The 17,009-nt window shown below is 43.9% G+C and overlaps 5 protein-coding genes across 7 annotated transcripts; 3 read left to right on the top strand and 2 right to left on the bottom strand.

Annotated features, from left to right (window-relative positions):
* Positions 1–197: 197 nt before the first annotated feature.
* Positions 198–1,013, top strand: LOC117901241 (calcium load-activated calcium channel). Its single transcript, XM_034811917.1, has 3 exons — positions 198–354; positions 417–494; positions 552–1,013. Exons 1-3 carry the CDS (start codon positions 294–296, stop codon positions 962–964), a joined length of 552 nt encoding a protein of 183 aa, XP_034667808.1. The 5' UTR covers positions 198–293; the 3' UTR covers positions 965–1,013.
* Positions 956–2,707, bottom strand: LOC117901236 (FAD-dependent oxidoreductase domain-containing protein 1). Its single transcript, XM_034811909.1, has 2 exons — positions 2,231–2,707; positions 956–2,170 (listed from the first exon to the last, which is right to left on the bottom strand). The coding sequence occupies exons 1-2, from the start codon at positions 2,630–2,632 to the stop codon at positions 1,013–1,015; spliced, it is 1,560 nt and encodes a 519-aa protein (XP_034667800.1). The 5' UTR covers positions 2,633–2,707; the 3' UTR covers positions 956–1,012.
* A 298-nt stretch (positions 2,708–3,005) lies between these two features.
* On the top strand, positions 3,006–4,719 carry LOC117901450 (probable 26S proteasome non-ATPase regulatory subunit 3). Its single transcript, XM_034812195.1, has 2 exons — positions 3,006–3,265; positions 3,326–4,719. Exons 1-2 carry the CDS (start codon positions 3,096–3,098, stop codon positions 4,644–4,646), a joined length of 1,491 nt encoding a protein of 496 aa, XP_034668086.1. The 5' UTR covers positions 3,006–3,095; the 3' UTR covers positions 4,647–4,719.
* Positions 4,720–5,241: 522 nt separating this feature from the next.
* LOC117902754 (transmembrane protein 65) lies at positions 5,242–15,534 on the top strand. Of its 3 annotated transcripts, none has more exons than XM_034814343.1 (6): positions 5,263–5,885; positions 14,330–14,455; positions 14,596–14,637; positions 14,703–14,770; positions 14,827–15,030; positions 15,093–15,534. In XM_034814343.1, the coding sequence occupies exons 1-6, from the start codon at positions 5,594–5,596 to the stop codon at positions 15,246–15,248; spliced, it is 888 nt and encodes a 295-aa protein (XP_034670234.1). In that variant the 5' UTR covers positions 5,263–5,593; the 3' UTR covers positions 15,249–15,534. The 3 variants fall into 3 exon arrangements, with proteins under 3 accessions (XP_034670235.1, XP_034670234.1, XP_034670236.1); XM_034814345.1 differs by having other exon boundaries at positions 5,753–5,885; positions 14,330–14,486; XM_034814344.1 differs by lacking the exon at positions 14,330–14,455 and having other exon boundaries at positions 5,242–5,885.
* LOC117902756 (general odorant-binding protein 28a) lies at positions 5,891–6,531 on the bottom strand. The gene has a single exon (XM_034814346.1). It carries the CDS (start codon positions 6,453–6,455, stop codon positions 6,024–6,026), a length of 432 nt encoding a protein of 143 aa, XP_034670237.1. The 5' UTR covers positions 6,456–6,531; the 3' UTR covers positions 5,891–6,023.
* Positions 15,535–17,009: the final 1,475 nt, after the last annotated feature.

Genomic DNA, 17,009 nt, shown 5'->3' with positions numbered 1-17,009 from the left:
TTTTAATGAACTTAGAAATATAATTTAATAACAGACGGCAATCTTGTGACCATGCCAATAAAAAAATGTGTGTTTTAAATCTTAGAGAACCAAAGTTCCAACCAGCTCCTTTTAAAACTAATAATTTAATTTAAAAAATGTAAAAGAAAGTAATAAAAGTATTCATGATAGCGATGGTATAAACGTCACCGATAGGAGTGTGTCACGCCAACAATCGATAGCAAAAGTGTTAGCTGTCTCTGTGGTAGTCGATACACGTATTATCATTCAATTAACATTAAAATAGTGAAAAAATGTGGTCCGACACCATATTAATAGTGTTTATATCAGTTTGTACCGCCTTTTTGGGCGAAGGTGAGTTAAACATGAGAAAGCAGTTGCGTTTTGAATACTTTCATTTATATTTACCTTAAAAGGGCTCACCTGGGTCTTGGTGTACCGCACTGAAAAATATCAGAAGCTGAAGACCGAAGTGGAAAAGCAGAGCAAGAAATGTAAGTACTGGAAAATGGGTTATCACTATCATAAATTAACGTGTGAACTACTTGAAGTGGAGCGCCGCAAGGAAATCCACGGCGATTCGCTGGACAAGGCGGTGAAAAAGAAGATCGAGCGCGATGAGGAGAAGCTGAAGAACAACAACCGCGACCTGTCGCTGGTAAAGATGAAGTCGATGTTTGCCACCGGCTTTGCTTTCACCGCTCTGCTGAGCATGTTCAATAGCATATTCGATGGGCGCGTTGTGGCCCAATTGCCCTTTACCCCCATTTCCTGGATCCAGGGCCTGAGCCATCGCAATCTGGCCGGCGAAGACTACACAGACTGCTCGTTCATCTTCCTGTACATTTTGTGCACCATGTCCATTCGCCAGAACATACAGAAAATGCTGGGCTTTGCCCCCTCCCGTGCCGCCAGCAAACAAGGCGGTGGTCTCTTTGGTGCGCCGCCAGGACAATTCAAATAGTAAATTGAAACTTTAATCATGTACAATACATTGTACTATCAACAGACACTAGCTTAGAACATTATTCAACTCGTACATGGGCCTGTCGACAATTAACCTGTCGAAGCTGAGTCGCGACAGGTCGATGGTGCGGAACTGCCCATCCATAATCAGCTCGCATATGGCTCTACCCACAGCCACCGACTGCTGTATGCCGTGCCCACTAAACCCTGTGGCAATGTACAAGTTGTGGTAGTACGGATGTGGTCCCACGATTCCGTTCTCATCGTAGACATTGTGCTCGTACAGACCCGCCCAGCTGTCTACAACTGTGACTGCCTCGAAGGCGGGCACTCGCTCCACGAGTGCGGGCCTAATGTGCTGCTCAAAGTACTGCGGATCAACCAGGCAATTATTGCTGTTTGGATCGACTTGCGAGTCGGAGTTGTGCCCGCAGATGTAGTTGCCGCCCAAGCCGTCTCTCCGTATGAACGTCCCATTGGAATCGATAATTATGGGCATGGCCATGCCGGGTGCATTCTGTGCCTGCGTGGTGATGGCATACATGTACCGCTTTCGCGCATCTATGGGCAAGGGAACCCGCAGCATTCCCGCCCCGGTGCCAATGCGCGCCAGTCGTCCTACATTCCCCGAATTAGCTCCGGCTGCAATCACGCAGAGAGCAAACTTGCACGTGCGTCGCGTGCCATCCGGCAGTTGAATGACAGCCTTGTCTAGACTATCAAAGCAGCCCTCGTTGGCGCTGTTGTCACCCGAGACGGTTATATCCGGCTGTTCTTGGAAATCAAAGTCCACCACTTCTCCATTAACGAAATGCGCGCCATGTCCGCCAGCAGAGCGACGAAAGTTTGTGAGTAGCGCCCACGAATTGAACCAGCCCTCCTTCTCGATGCCATGGCAGCCCAGGGCAACGCCCTTGGTGTTCAGCCAGGGGAATCGTGCCGCCAGGCGATCAGGTGTGAGAAGCTCGTTTCGCGCACCCAGCTCGTTTTGCAGCTGCGAGGCATTCTTTAGGCTCTCGGCGCCCTCCTCCCCAGCGAGCAGCAGATGGCCCTGCGGCGTAAAGTTGAGTGGAACGGCCGAGCCAAACTGCTCCTTGGCGTTGCGCAAAAAGTCGGCAGCAAAGAGTGACATTTGTATGTTCTCGGGCAGAGAGAACTGCTGACACAGGCCGCCAACAGAGACGCGTGTGGCAGACTGGGCGTACTATAAAAAGACAAGAGACAGTTTACTCTGTGAGGACTTATCCACGTTGCTCCCACATACCGTTTCATCCTTCTCGACAACCACAACGTTAAGGCCATCGCGCGCCTTCTCCTTTAACCAGTAAGCAATGGAACTGCCAACACCGCCACCGCCGATGATCAGCACATCGCAGTGCGTCTGGAATTCATCCAGCTGGCTGGGATCCGGTCCTTTGTCGCCCTCAAAGTTGAATTTACTTTGTGTCAGAATTCTTTGTGTGGTGTCTTCTGCAATGGGATCCTTGGGCACAAAGAATTCCTTGACTTTGCGCATATCATTGCCAAGTATCCGAAACGTCCGCCTAATTGGATGCTTGTCTTCGTCGGGACTGTCGCTGCCACCGGGATTTCCGTCATTGCCAGAGGCCCCAGACGAGTAGGACCGGTGTGTCAGAATGCGCACAACGTGTCTGTATCGTAACATTTTAAAAGGTGAGAATTTATATATATTTTCATTCACATTCCAGTCCTTTTGATTTTATAATAGCGAATACGTCCACAGAATATACCGAAGTATGCCTTTTCACTTTCAAAATATACCGTAAATATACCGAGGAAAGACCAAACTTAACCCACTTAGCCGCTCTCTATTTACAAACTTGAAAGCTTAGATTTAAGACGAATTTCCACAAAAATATTATCGGTCAAGTTATAGTTTTAGTGCCGAGATTGGATTCTCGGCTAGAAATATTAAATATAACATCAAAATAGATGAAAATAATTTAAGATTTGTAGTGTATTTTGATACATTTTTGAGGGGCGTTCGGTATATTTCAGCGATAAATACACGGTCACACTCAGAAGCAGCAACATTACTAGGCATTTTTGATTTCGTTTGGAAAAAATACGAAAAGTTGGCAATTATTGTAAATTAAACGTTCCACAAGATGAATAACGCTGCAGATATCGGTACTCAGGATGTTGAGATGGAGGTTGATCCTCCAACGGCCGAAGTATCACTGGCAGACGAAAAGAAAAACCAAGATGTGGCCGCTGTCCAAGAGATACGCGAGCAGATTCGACAAATCGAAAAGAGTGTCGCTTCGAAGGAGCCGCGGTAAGTCTTCGCCCCCCCATAGAATAATTTCAGTAATGTTTATGGATTCTTTTGCCACAGATTCATCTTGCGCGTGCTGAGAAATTTGCCCAACACCCGCCGCAAGCTGAACGGCGTTGTGTTCCGCAACCTGTCGCAGAGCATCTACCCAGCTGGTGCGGATCGTGAGGCTGCACTGGCCTTGATGCCCGCTGTGGAGAAGGACGCCACCGAGTTGCCTGATGTTGGCAAAAAACTTGTGGCTACAAAGGCACCGATAGCCGAGGTGGATGCATACTTCTATCTACTGCTGCTGGTCAAATTGATAGACGCCAACGATCTGAAGCGCGCCGGTACGTGTGCCGATGCCTTGATGGCCAAAATATCCATCCAGAACCGTCGAACCCTGGATCTCATCGGCGCCAAGTCTTATTTCTACTTTTCGCGAGTTGCTGAGCTCAACAACGCCCTGGAGGGCATTCGCGCCTTCCTGCACGCCCGTCTGCGGACCGCCACACTGCGCAACGACTTCGAGGGTCAGGCCGTGCTCATAAATTGCCTGCTCAGAAACTATCTGCACTATGCTCTCTACGATCAGGCTGACAAGTTGGTGAAGAAGTCCGTCTACCCCGAGTCGGCCAGCAACAATGAATGGGCCCGTTTCCTCTACTATTTGGGTCGCATCAAGGCGGCCAAGCTGGAGTACAGTGACGCACACAAGCACCTGGTCCAGGCCCTCCGCAAATCGCCTCAGCATGCGGCCATCGGCTTCCGCCAGACCGTGCAGAAGCTGATCATTGTAGTGGAGCTGTTGCTGGGCAACATTCCCGAGCGCGTTGTGTTCCGCCAGGCGGGGCTACGACAGTCGCTTGGTGCCTACTTCCAGCTCACCCAGGCTGTGCGTTTGGGCAACCTGAAACGTTTCGGCGACGTGGTGTCGCAGTATGGACCCAAGTTCCAGCTGGACCACACCTTCACACTGATCATACGCTTGCGCCACAATGTGATCAAGACTGCCATCCGTTCGATTGGTCTTTCCTACTCGCGCATCTCGCCCCAGGATATCGCCAGGCGCTTGATGCTGGATTCGTCCGAGGATGCGGAGTTTATTGTTTCGAAGGCCATACGCGACGGTGTTATTGAGGCCACCCTGGATCCGGCACAGAACTACATGCGCAGCAAGGAGAGCACCGACATTTACAGCACACGGGAGCCCCAATTAGCCTTCCACGAGCGCATCTCGTTTTGCCTGAATCTTCACAACCAGAGCGTCAAGGCCATGCGCTATCCGCCCAAGTCGTACGGCAAGGATCTGGAGAGTGCTGAGGAGAGACGCGAGCGTGAGCAACAGGACCTGGAACTGGCCAAGGAGATGGCTGAAGATGATGAGGATGGTTTCTAAGCTTCTGCAGGTTCTTTGTACTTGTACTAATTTTTCATAGAAATATAACCAACAATCTAATAAGTTACAAAATTAATTACATGTTGGGTTTCAAGTTAAAAAGATTTTAGACAACTTGAAAAATTTGAGCACCGAACTGGTGAAAGACACTGCAATAATTCTTATGAAGTGAAGAAGAAAGATTGATCGACAATGAGGGGGCTACCTTAAAAATGTCAGATGTGTAAAAGAGTAGTAGTCCGAAAAATTAAAAGCGAGATTTAAATATATTAAAATATATTTACTACAAATCGATAGTTTCGCACCAAAGTATTAGACAAAAGTATACAATTTCACATCGCTAGTTTGTCCAATCAGCTGTTTGCTACCCACTCCTTGACAGCCGACTAGAGTTGTTAGTTTTGTATAATATCCATTTATATGCTTTATAAGAAAAGTGCGTTCATTTTAACTAAAATGAACCATTGATAATAGCTTTTATATTTAATTCATGGAATCCTCCATACTCGGTTTTTTTTTCGCAGCAGCCTGCTCATACTTGACACGCAAAAATGAGGCAGGAGAGTGTAAAATGGCAAAACTTCCAAGCTTTTTAATAATCTCGTACAAAGCTCACCTTTTCATGAGGTTCGCAAGTTTACGAAAGAATCGGGAATGAACGATTGAATGAATGAACGCGTCGCGAAAAACAAGGAAATCCCGGAAAAGTAGCGAGGACAGAATTCAGAGAAATCCGTCTGTGTGCGTGTGTGCATCTCGTGTGTGTGTGTGTGTGTGTGTTTGAGCGTGTGCGTGGCACAAGTTTATGTTTTTGTTTATAATCGCACCCACGCCGCTCTCACTTACTTGTGACGTCACAAAAACGATTTGATCATCTTGCGTGCAATTGCAAATTGTGTAATAGTGTATTAATAAAAAATACAAATAAGACAACAAGCGCAGTGAAAATGCGACGACAATGTCAGGCTGCATTCCGGCACCTGGTGCGTCACTGCCAGGCGACAGCCCCCACAACGACAACAAGAATGGGCGCCCGAAGATTCTGCCTATTCCAAGCGGCGCCCCTGCTCCAAAAGACGCCCCTGCTGACCCACAGACGGCGTTACTCCAAATTCAGCACCCACCTAAACGAGGAGCGGGCCATGGAGCTGCTGTGCAATCTGGATGAGGAGGAGCGCCACAATCTGCGCGACGCTCTTGGCAAAATAGACGCCGACAAGGAGAAGAAGATGTACGAGAGTAAGTGCTTTGCTTTTCAAAATGTCATCATTTACTACGTCTCCGCCAATTACATCAAACTTAAACAGATTTCCTAGTGGAGTGGCCACTCCCATGCTCATAGGTTGTTGTCCGGTTCCATCAATTTTCCGATTTCCTTTACATCAAGCCATGTTTGACGGCCTCGCTCTTGAAGCAGGCGCCATAGGCTTCGGCAGCCTCGCAATGGTCATCAGGCACAGTGATAGCCGCGCAGATATCGCCAATCTCCATGGCAATCTTTAGCTTGGCAGGATCGTTGCCGGTGTACTGCTTGGCCTTCTCGTGTCCAGCGGCAGTGTCCAGCTTTCCGTTGCCGTCGAGCAGACCAAACTTCTTCATCACACAGGCACGCAGGCACTTGCCCTCGTATGTGGTGGCCGGCTGTTTCTTGACCAGATCCTGCAGGTCGGTATCTTTGGCGCCCACTTCGCCCAGACAGGCCTCCGCGCTCTCCATCATCTTGGCCATGGCCTCCTTCTCGTCAAAGCCGCGCACCAGAACGGCCCCCAGGAGCACCACAACGAGCAGAGAGCACACAAAACGAGGCATATTTTTGATTGAATATTTTGTTTGAATTTAGTTAGATGTTATACCAATGAATCGAATGACAAACTGATTTATCTCCAAAGATATGGCCCACATTTATATAGTAAACACAGAAGCATGTGGTGTGGGGCAGATTCGCTCAGCTGTGAAATGATATACCATGTCGTTTAACAAAACTTTACAATGTCCCCACACAGCTAATTGCCCAAATCGCAATTGTTGTTATTATTATTTCGATTTGGCCCAGCTCTATGCGAGTCTGTCCTATTTGCATTTTTGCCAGTTTGTTGAGTTGCAAGCAATAACTGAAACTCTCCAGCCACCGCCCCCATCGGACACGCAGGTCCCAACAGAAACAGTAGTCACCCCGAAATAAAATATACAAAAAATACATATACAGAGCTCCCAATGCCATCTCATCATGACGCGAGTGTTTGTCTACTTTCGGCAGACAGTCGCTTTCGGCTTCCTTCTATCTGGGTGTCCTGCAAGTACTCTGGACTGTGTGCGTACGTGACCAAGGTCCTTGCGTGTTCCAGAAATCACCACAGATTCGCCAATTCCCCTTCGTCCTTCCTGCGTATGAATGTTAGCCGTTTCTGGTCCTATTATTCTCGCCTTTCCTTTTGCCATCATGTACGTGCAACATGTGTATATATGTATACTGTATGTATGTAAATCGGAACAAAAATCAATCCCCATGTGCGGCTGTTCATCAGTCAGTTAATCGCCACGCCGCACAAATTGCATTTGACAGATAAGAGTAGCAAAAACCATTCCCCATGCTCGCCAATGTTTTTTCTGGATCTGATTGATTTTGTGTAGATGGCTGGGATAAACCGTTTAGGTATTAGCTAAAATTTTGGATATCATAGCCCTCAAACGATCCCCGTTTTACTCAGTAAAACCTTCCCCATTGCATCAATTCCAGGAAATTCCATCTACTCCACCATTGAAGTGTAACCTTATGTATGCCTTGGAGATTATAGATACCACAAGCGTATTCCTCTACCGCATATTTTATTTACCAGAAAAAACACGCACAAAAAAATAGTAGAATTTACCAGTTTGCAGGCGGAAAAAACTGGCTGTTTGGCAAACAAACACAATATTTGTTCTAGCCTTTGCACCGCTCGGTTTGCTTGGAATACAAATGGAAATTCTCTAACATTGCCTGCAGCATCAGTCGCTGGCGCCGTCCAGAAATACAAACTCTTTAAATATGTGCATTTATTTACGCAGTAAAAACAAAACAGAAAGCAAAAGCAATGCCCTGCATTTAGTTTCGTTTGAATTTGTTCGCTGCTCATTAAAATTTGAGCAGCGACCGTCGCACCTTTTCTGTGCGTTACATATGTACATATGTACATATGTACATACATATGTACATATGCATGTACATCAACTTTGGAGCACAGTGTACCCAATTTCCTGTTAGAGGACCGGGTATAAAGAGCAGCAGCAGGAACAACTTTAGCTGCTTTCACGTTGCTCTTGTTGCAAGTTGAAATAATAAAGTCGAATTGTGTCTTGACAAAACGTTCCTACTGGTTTCTATGTGATAAATTTACTACATTTAAATGTAATAAAGTTTATATAGTGATGTAGAAACATATAAAACAACGTCTAGTCTCAGATTGAAAGATATATTAAAACATAACCTGTGAAGTATTTGTGAGTTTCAGTCATCAATTTATAACATGGAACAGATATATGCATAAAATACTAGCTTGGAAATATATGCAATGAAAAGCCTCTGGAATTATTTACTGATTAACAAACACCTTTCCATACTCGTATTTAAAATACCCTTCTCCTCCTGCCCCGACAGAGTTAAACAAAACTTTTGAACACTGGAAACTGTCTGATTAGTTTTTGCGCAACTTTGATTGTATGTATTATAGATATTGTACACAGAAAATAGTGGTTTGACGTTAGAAATTGATGACCGAAAAAAAGATGTGTCAGTGTCAGAGATTTCAGAGAAAGAGTCAGGTAGACAAACATGAATTCAGTGACTGAGATTTTAATAAAGATTTATGGCACGCATTTTAGATTTTGGAAACTAAAAAGCGACTGTACAAGGGACTCTCAGGCATTCTCTGTTGGGAACAAGGACGTGTCGGTTTATGGCAGTGAAATTTGAATTTTCCTTATTCTCTAATAAGCATAACTCCATCTAACCATCTAATAACTCCATAAGTATGAATTTTAATCCTTTCAACAACTCCAAAGTTCTCAAAAACTATTCCGTAAAACACATACATTTCCCTTAATAATTAACTCCCTCCCTAAAAATTCTTCTAATCAACTTATGTCGAGCACGTGCTGCTGATGGTACACTCTTTGGTGCTTAAACAGTTGTTCAAAATTCTGCCCGCAAAATGTCGCTGGTTCCGATGTCAGAGGGGAAATGTTGGACGAAAATGCCGTGGACTTGGAGAGCCGCCAACGGTTAGTTGTTGGCTCGGAGGCGTCTGTTGACGGCATTGTCTTAACTAATCAGCGAAAGCACTTCGTGTCTTGCTCACGTAACGCCTGACGCCTTGCGGCAAATGCAGATAAGAACTCGTTGAAGGTGCTTTAGTGGGAGATGCCGGGCAGAATTTTGAACAACTGTTTAAGCACCAAAGAGTGTACCATCAGCAGCACGTGCTCGACATAAGTTGATTAGAAGAATTTTTAGGGAGGGAGTTAATTATTAAGGGAAATGTATGTGTTTTACGGAATAGTTTTTGAGAACTTTGGAGTTGTTGAAAGGATTAAAATTCATACTTATGGAGTTATTAGATGGTTAGATGGAGTTATGCTTATTAGAGAATAAGGAAAATTCAAATTTCACTGCCATAAACCGACACGTCCTTGTTCCCAACAGAGAATGCCTGAGAGTCCCTTGTACAGTCGCTTTTTAGTTTCCAAAATCTAAAATGCGTGCCATAAATCTTTATTAAAATCTCAGTCACTGAATTCATGTTTGTCTACCTGACTCTTTCTCTGAAATCTCTGACACTGACACATCTTTTTTTCGGTCATCAATTTCTAACGTCAAACCACTATTTTCTGTGTACAATATCTATAATACATACAATCAAAGTTTCGTCTGAAAATGGTATTAGTAGAAATAAACTCCTTGAATGCCTTCCACTTACAACTCTTTAACGAATGAACAGAAATGGAGAAACTTTCGGTGTCTTCAGTTTGGTGCCTAAACGGCCACTTAACTTAGTTCTGGAGTACACGAAAATAATACAATTTCTAGGGAAATATCTAAATAGAACACGTGGCCACAATTCCAATAGAACGATAGACAAACAGCAACGATTGCAGTAGAAAGAAAATATCTCCAGAAGCGATTGTAGTGGCAACAAGAAAAGCATAGGAAAAGGCCCATTTATTTCCTGTTGCTTTCTGCCAACCGCAAAGTTTTCTCCCTCTTCGAAGGATGGGGGTGTCAAAAGGGAAGCTTTTTATGACTTGATGGCCAGGCAAGGCAGGCCATAAAGCTCGAATCACTTGTACTAACCCAAGCTAATGAAATTAGCGGTTCGCTAGGCACACTCCACTCCTAAAGGAAGTCCCGCACAAAAGTTCCACGCCACAGGCTTCTGTAAGCGAAAGTCTTGAAAGTCGAACAATTTGTTTGCCATTGGGGTGGGTCGTTGTTTGCCATTGGGGTGGGTTGTTGTTGCTGTACCCGAACCCCCAAGGTTGCCCCAGGTTCTGTAAGCATTAAATGCTGTTCATTGTGTGGCTGTGGCTGTGGCTGCGGCTGTGGCTGTTTGGCGGAAAACCATGGGGCTTGACAGGCATTGGAGGAAGTGCCTTTTGGGTAGAGAACATATTCTATTAAGTCCCGATTTGACCCATTTTTCTGACACAGCACGGAATCTCTGTGCTTCAATCTCTGAAAATTCGTTCCACTTTATAACAATTACTCGTCGCAGATCGCATGCTCTGGATTAAATGGATGGGTATACGGACAGCCCGACAGGCCATAAATTCGAAAGCCATGGCTTCCATGGTGTACAAAACTGAAAACTCGACTGAAAAATCAATACAGACAAATCATGGCAATTTAAATGTTAAACGAGTGGAATTATCCGTCGATAAAGTGAAGTTTAATGCGGCGTATCCTTTGGCCAAACTGCAGTTTAATTCCAGTGCATTCAGGTGCAATTTATCTTCTAAATAAAACCTGACGGCGCGTAGCAGTGTACGAGTCTGGTATGGCTGTAGTAATTTGATGCAATGTGTGAGGCAATTTCTTTGAAGCACGTGCCAACACGCGCGACAGAGAGGCAGAGAGGGAGAGCTCTGGAGCAACAGCTGCTTCTGCTCCTGCTCCTACTTTTACTGCTGCTGTGTACCCTCTAATCGGAATACCCAAGGGAAATTGCTTGCTGCTTGTGTTTTTTCGGGTCATAAAACAAAGAAAATCGTTAGTCACTCCCTGTGCCTGAGCACAGGACGCACACTCAAAGGTGCGCTTGCAATAAAAGTGAAAATCGTGCGTTTAAAGCTCTCCCAGATGCTGTCCTGGGATGCCTGGGATCCCGTGGACCCCTGGATTGGGTTGGGCACAACTTTGTACAGAGGCTGTACGTATGTATACACAATCCATGCTCTCTGACAAGGCCGCTTGTTTTGTGTGGGCTTCAGGTTGAGAGCTTCGGGATTTTATTCCTTCTCAGACTATAACACATTGTGGTCGCGGGATTAGCTGCATGGTTTTCGTATGTATTTTTAAAGGCAGTTACAATTTAACGCGTGAGGTCAAAGAGCATATACTTGAGGTGAAAGATGTTTTAATTATATTCTCATCTAATTCAAGCATAAATTCTTCAGCAACTGAATTGCTTTTATAATTTCTGTATGATTTTTAGTTCATTTACTTCACTATAGATACAGAGTACTAATTCTTGGACACGATTCGATAATCATGCACACGACAGCACGTTGTTTTTAGGACAGTTCCCGAGCATTAGCTTGTGCATCTTGAGCCGAGTCCTGTGGTGGCAGACAGTAAAACTGCATTGCCTTTTCCTCGTTATAAATACAGACCGAAAAGCCAATTGTAGTCTTTGCCAACCATCCAACATCTGACCTCAAAGCGCCCCTCTTTCACACATGATGACCTGATAAAAGGCAAGCAAAGATGAGAGATGTGTTGATATGGTTTTTGCAATTTAAATGCAAAGTAAGTGTTATGCAAATTGTAAGGGAGAAACCACCTCCGCAGACATACGTACATACATAGTGTAGATTCGAACATATATCTTCCTTATACACATCCTGCCCCTGGCTCTTGATGAGGGCATGGTGCTGCTTGTCTCTTTACGGTGTGATGTTCTTGCTGCTGCTGCAGCAACAGATACTCAAGAGCACACACACATCGTGCCACACATCGTACATACATACATGCAAAATCCTGTGCGCAAACGTGCCACCCAAGTGGGTGAGGAAGGGGGGCCGTTACTTCCTGTTGCTTCCTTTGTGGGTTGGGTGGTTGGGTGGGGCGGCTCCCCCTCCTCAGTCGATGAGAAAATTGCTCAGCCAACATGGCACCCCGTTTATCTTCTGTGGCCCCCATAAACGTGGAAAGTGTAGGGAGAAAGTATTTCCTTTTTATACCCTGCCAGCGATAGATTGCGAAAAGAACCGCCAATGCCACAAGATATATTTCAACTTTTGTTCAGGCCAATGCCGAGAGCTGATACGTCTCTTTTGCTGTCTGTTCCTAGCTCCTGGCAAAAGAGTATAAAAACTTCAGTAAAATTGTATTTTTGCTCTCGAGGAAAAGGTGGCACATTTCTCTTGACTTGAAAGTACTTGAATATTATATCTGGAATTGAATTTCAAAGAAACAGCACGCATTTCAGCATTTCAAAGGAGCAGCCACTCTCTCTGAGAGAATTCTTCGATTTCCAGAAGTTGGGAGGTAAGATCGCGTGATAAAGAAATGCGACGCCCAAGGCACTTCAATTGGAATACAGAGAGAAAAATCACGGCCAGACCCCAAACAGCATAGGTTGTGGGTCTCTCTGTATGTGGCAAGGTCAGGATTGCTCCCGAAGGCATTCCATGGGATTTTATGACATGATTTAGGCGACCCGAATGGGAATTCTTATGTTAAGCAGAAGAGAGAGGGTCAAGAGAGAATATGGCAGGAGGCAGGAGGCAAGAGGCAAGAGCAAGAGCTGGCATAATTAGCCAGCTTATGGCCGCCGCCAGTGTCATGTGAATGCCACGCACATTAAGTATATATACATGTACATGCGAGTGTATGTGCGCTTTTGTGTGACACTGTCTGACAAATTGCGCCCTTGCGGCCGCTGCTCTGCTGCTGCTCGTGCTCCAGCTCGTGCTCCAGCTCCTACGAGTATTCTTTGCGGTTGAGTAGATTGCTCAGAGTCCGCATCAGGGGCGGATTAGTTAAATGGGCAGCCTGCTGATGGTAATGATCCACTAATGATTTGATGGCGTATCCTAATTATGGCAGGATACAGCATATTAAACCCTTAACTTTTTTTTTTTTGTAGAAGAAAGAGCCCCACTAACAGGGAGTCTGTCACGCTGGAGCCCTTGACTTTCGGCCTTCAAGCGTAATTAGTATGTAAATATGTCCATATATTCCTTGTCCAGGCGCGCGAATGCGTTGCCACTAACTAAATTCCGCTAAAACAAGCGCAAAATGGTACTATTAACAGGCCTTTAGCACACAACCTAGACACACACACACACACACACGCACACATCACATCCTGTGCGCACGGGCGCTTTGAAAGGCGTGAAAGTGTGCAGCGGAAAAACTAGGGTGGAGGCCAATTACTCGTACTTGCTTACACCCCTGGGATACCTAGTAGTAGCAGGCTGTGTTTTGTAGATAGATAACTAATTCCAATAAATATCAGCCACATATCATTGAAAACTGTAACAGAAATAAGATCGGAATTCGACCAAACAAAAGTCTGTAATCATTAAATATTAAATTAAATATTATCAGAATAAAGATGTAAACCCTTCGCTTTTTGTAGAAGAACGAACCCATTCAAATAGTAAATAGATAGAGTCATTGACTTTCAGTAGCTGAAATTAAAGTCTTTATCTTCTTTGACGCTAGTTTACATTTCAAATAAAATGCAAATATTCGTACAAAGTATTCTCCGGACACGTTCAATAAAAGTTCTGAAAATTATTGTTTATTTAGATTAGATTAGATTATATATGGATATGGGCATAGCCGAATATAGCTTCCGTTCCGGGTTTTCCAGGGTAGAATGATGATGCGAGAAAACTGCTCGCAAACACTGAGAGCTGTTTTATATGAAAATGTTCATAAACCACATACACACACAACAGCAAGGTCATGGTGCATTTAATTTGCATTTTATGTGGCTTAAATGCAGGTCGTAAACAGCCATGAGCGGCCAAACTAAGGAGCCAGGCAGCTGAAAGGGGAAAACTCTCTTTGTTATTATAATATTTGATGAGCGGAAATAAGCGGCTGTGATCCATAAATATACTTACAACCGACTACAATTTCCCATTTTCTATATTCTCTTAAACATTCTATTCTATTCTATTCTATTCTATCTATAAGCATGCAACAGACATACATAATTTAGTATTAGTTTAAGCCATCAAACATTTGCAATGACTACAATTAATCTGTTCTTTTTTTCACATTTATGTACATCGCCTCTTGATTTTGAACCATTCGCTCTACACAACACAACAAACAACTCGATTTAACCCGAACACTGGAAACACTCAATCAATCCTGTCTCGCAACACTGTCTATCCAAACACACTCTCTGTCCACACACTCACCTGACAATTACATGTGTACGACCGACCCACCCACCCGTATTCTGTAGGCCAGCTGGCTGTTGGCAGTTGGCGGACACGCTTTGGACGGCTCTCGAATAAACCGACATTGGGACAGGTGGATCCTTCCGGCTCTTTTTGTGCCGTTCCCGATGAATGGCTGCGAAAGAAAATGGGTAAAGATTCAATCAGCTACTAACCAAAAAGGTGTTTTGTCCCACTCCCAGAAGATTCTTCTGCAATTCGATTAACCGATTTACCATGATTTTCCGTACTGTTCTGTAATGCATTTTTCCTTAATTTCTCTCATTCGCAGTTGAATCGGCAACGCCACCCACCGCAGGACAATTGTACAGCAGTAAGTATTGTGTATCTCTTCATTTAGACTGTTTAAAGAACTACAAATGCGTCTGCTCTTTGCAGTTTTCTTTGTCAACGCTGTGCCATTTATAGCCTTTGGTTTCCTCGACAATTTCATCATGATCACGGCCGTAAGTTGTTGGTTGAGTAAATAGCGCAAGTAAATGCTAACGATTTTCGATTGCAGGGCGAATACATTGAGTGTTATTTGGGCCATTTCATTACCCTCTCCACAATGGCTGCTGCGGGCCTGGGGAATACCATTAGCGATGTTATGGGCATCACCATGGCCACGTATGTGGAGCACGGCTGTCAGATATTGGGCCTCAAGCAGCCACAAATGGCGCCAGCGCAATTTGAGCTCAAGTCCAGCAAACGTGCCTCCAGTTTTGTAAGTTAACGAGGAACACCCACAAGGAACCGCTTATAATAATAATAATTGAATTATTCCAGGGTCGTATTATGGGCATCACGGTGGGCTGCTTGCTGGGCATGTGCCCCTTGTGGTTTATGGAAGAGAATCAGGAAGCGAATGTGCCTGTGCCTGTGCCTGTGCCCATCGCCGTGGTCACAGCCGAGACAGAGGAGGAAAAAGTTGCGCTTAATTAGCTTCAAGTTACTCTGGTCAATTCGAGATGCTGTTTTGTCTTTATTATGTTTAATTTATTATTACCATCGGACGATTTTATTTTGATATTTAGATATTCTGATATTAGACTTAAACTGCCAGCTGATTGATTTGCTTTACACGTCTTTGTCCTGGCATTTCCTTCAACGAACAGACAACAGATTGTATTTCCATCGAAAGGAAGCCCCTGGTGCAATGCATAAACGAACTAATGAGACACTCAATGTACCTACTAATCTATTAAAGTTCATCCTAGTTCATAATCTACATGAATACTGTTTTATAGCAAACATAGCGCCTATTAGGCTTTAGAACATGTACATTTTCCCGCACTGACTCTGCTCGGACTGCAATCTAAAATTGGTCTCGTTTAGATAGAGCAATAATACTCTCTATAATAAGCTCTGCAAACGAATACTTAAGTTTTGTATCCCTTTCAGAGGGTTTTGTTGTATACCATTTTCTAGAAACCTTAAGATACAATCAAAAGCCTCTCGTCTGTCTGTTTACTCTAAGGAAAACTAATCAATTTCATACGTAATTCTGCCAAAGGGAGTTCACATCGGTGAACTGTAACATAAAGCAATTGTTTTTAAGTAAACAACCTAAGGATCTGCATGGCTAGTACGACAACCTTCGGCGCTCAAAGCTCATTTCCTTGTATTTTTTGTATACTATTTTGGTTTCCTTTACAAGATAACGAATATCTACAAGTATATATAGAATATAATATTGTAGCTGTAAATGGTCCAAATGTAATCAAAGTAGTCATTTTTTGTAGAGAAATTAGCTAATAACAAGCACACATTAGACAAACAAATTGTAGAACCCATTGAATGTGCTGCAAAGAAAAAAAGTACCAGGACTCGTATTTGTAGAACGGAAAAACTCACGTAGAAACTGCTTTGACTGTCCTTTCCACTAAGCTACTCTGCAAAGTGCCTAAGAAAATGCTCTATTAGTCTTGGTCCTGTATTTATCTACTATCCTTGTCGATTCAGAACATTTTTCCAAACACAAGAAGGTGTAGCACGCCCAGATCAGACAAGACAAAATGAATTGGCTACCGAATTTCGTTTATTTACAATTAACTGTTGAAGGGCATTATCCTTATTGTCCTTGATGCAATCTGATTGAAACAGAGGGTGGGGGGGGGGCATGCTTCCGATAAAATGTTGGAGAATATGAAATATGTGTGAAACTATCCCTGATGCTTGAAAAGGACATACAACGGCACAAAAATTAAGTCAAATATGTAAAATCCACAGCATACGCTCAGGGGTTACTTATGACAAAATATGGCACACTGTCATGCTGTCCTGTTCAGGCTTACATATGTATATATGTACATATGTACGTATTACATATCTTGTAAAAGGCGTAGCCTTGCGTCCATGAGGTCCTTAATGGATTCAAATGATTCAGGAGATTCTTCCGCTCATGTCGTATCACGTGGGTCGGATCTGAAGTCGAGGAGTTATATATGTACATAGATAATATCCTTAATCCTTAATGTCCTTGGAGCGAAACTCCTGATTACGAAGAGGTGTATCATGTCAATGGCCAGTTTTGAAGGTATTTCCTTGCAGCCTTGGGATGCATCACATCTGGATGGTAGAGCTATAGTTGAAAAAATTGAAAAGGGTCGGGGAAGTTATCCTGACTTCCAAAAGGTGTGACATTAGGGAGCGGCGCCTCGGGTAATATTACACACTAACTACACAGCAAACACAAACTTTACA

Source organism: Drosophila subobscura, chromosome U, assembly GCF_008121235.1.
Source record: "Drosophila subobscura isolate 14011-0131.10 chromosome U, UCBerk_Dsub_1.0, whole genome shotgun sequence".
Taxonomy (NCBI): Eukaryota; Metazoa; Arthropoda; class Insecta; order Diptera; family Drosophilidae; genus Drosophila; species Drosophila subobscura.
This window is presented reverse-complemented; position numbering and strand designations above follow the sequence as displayed.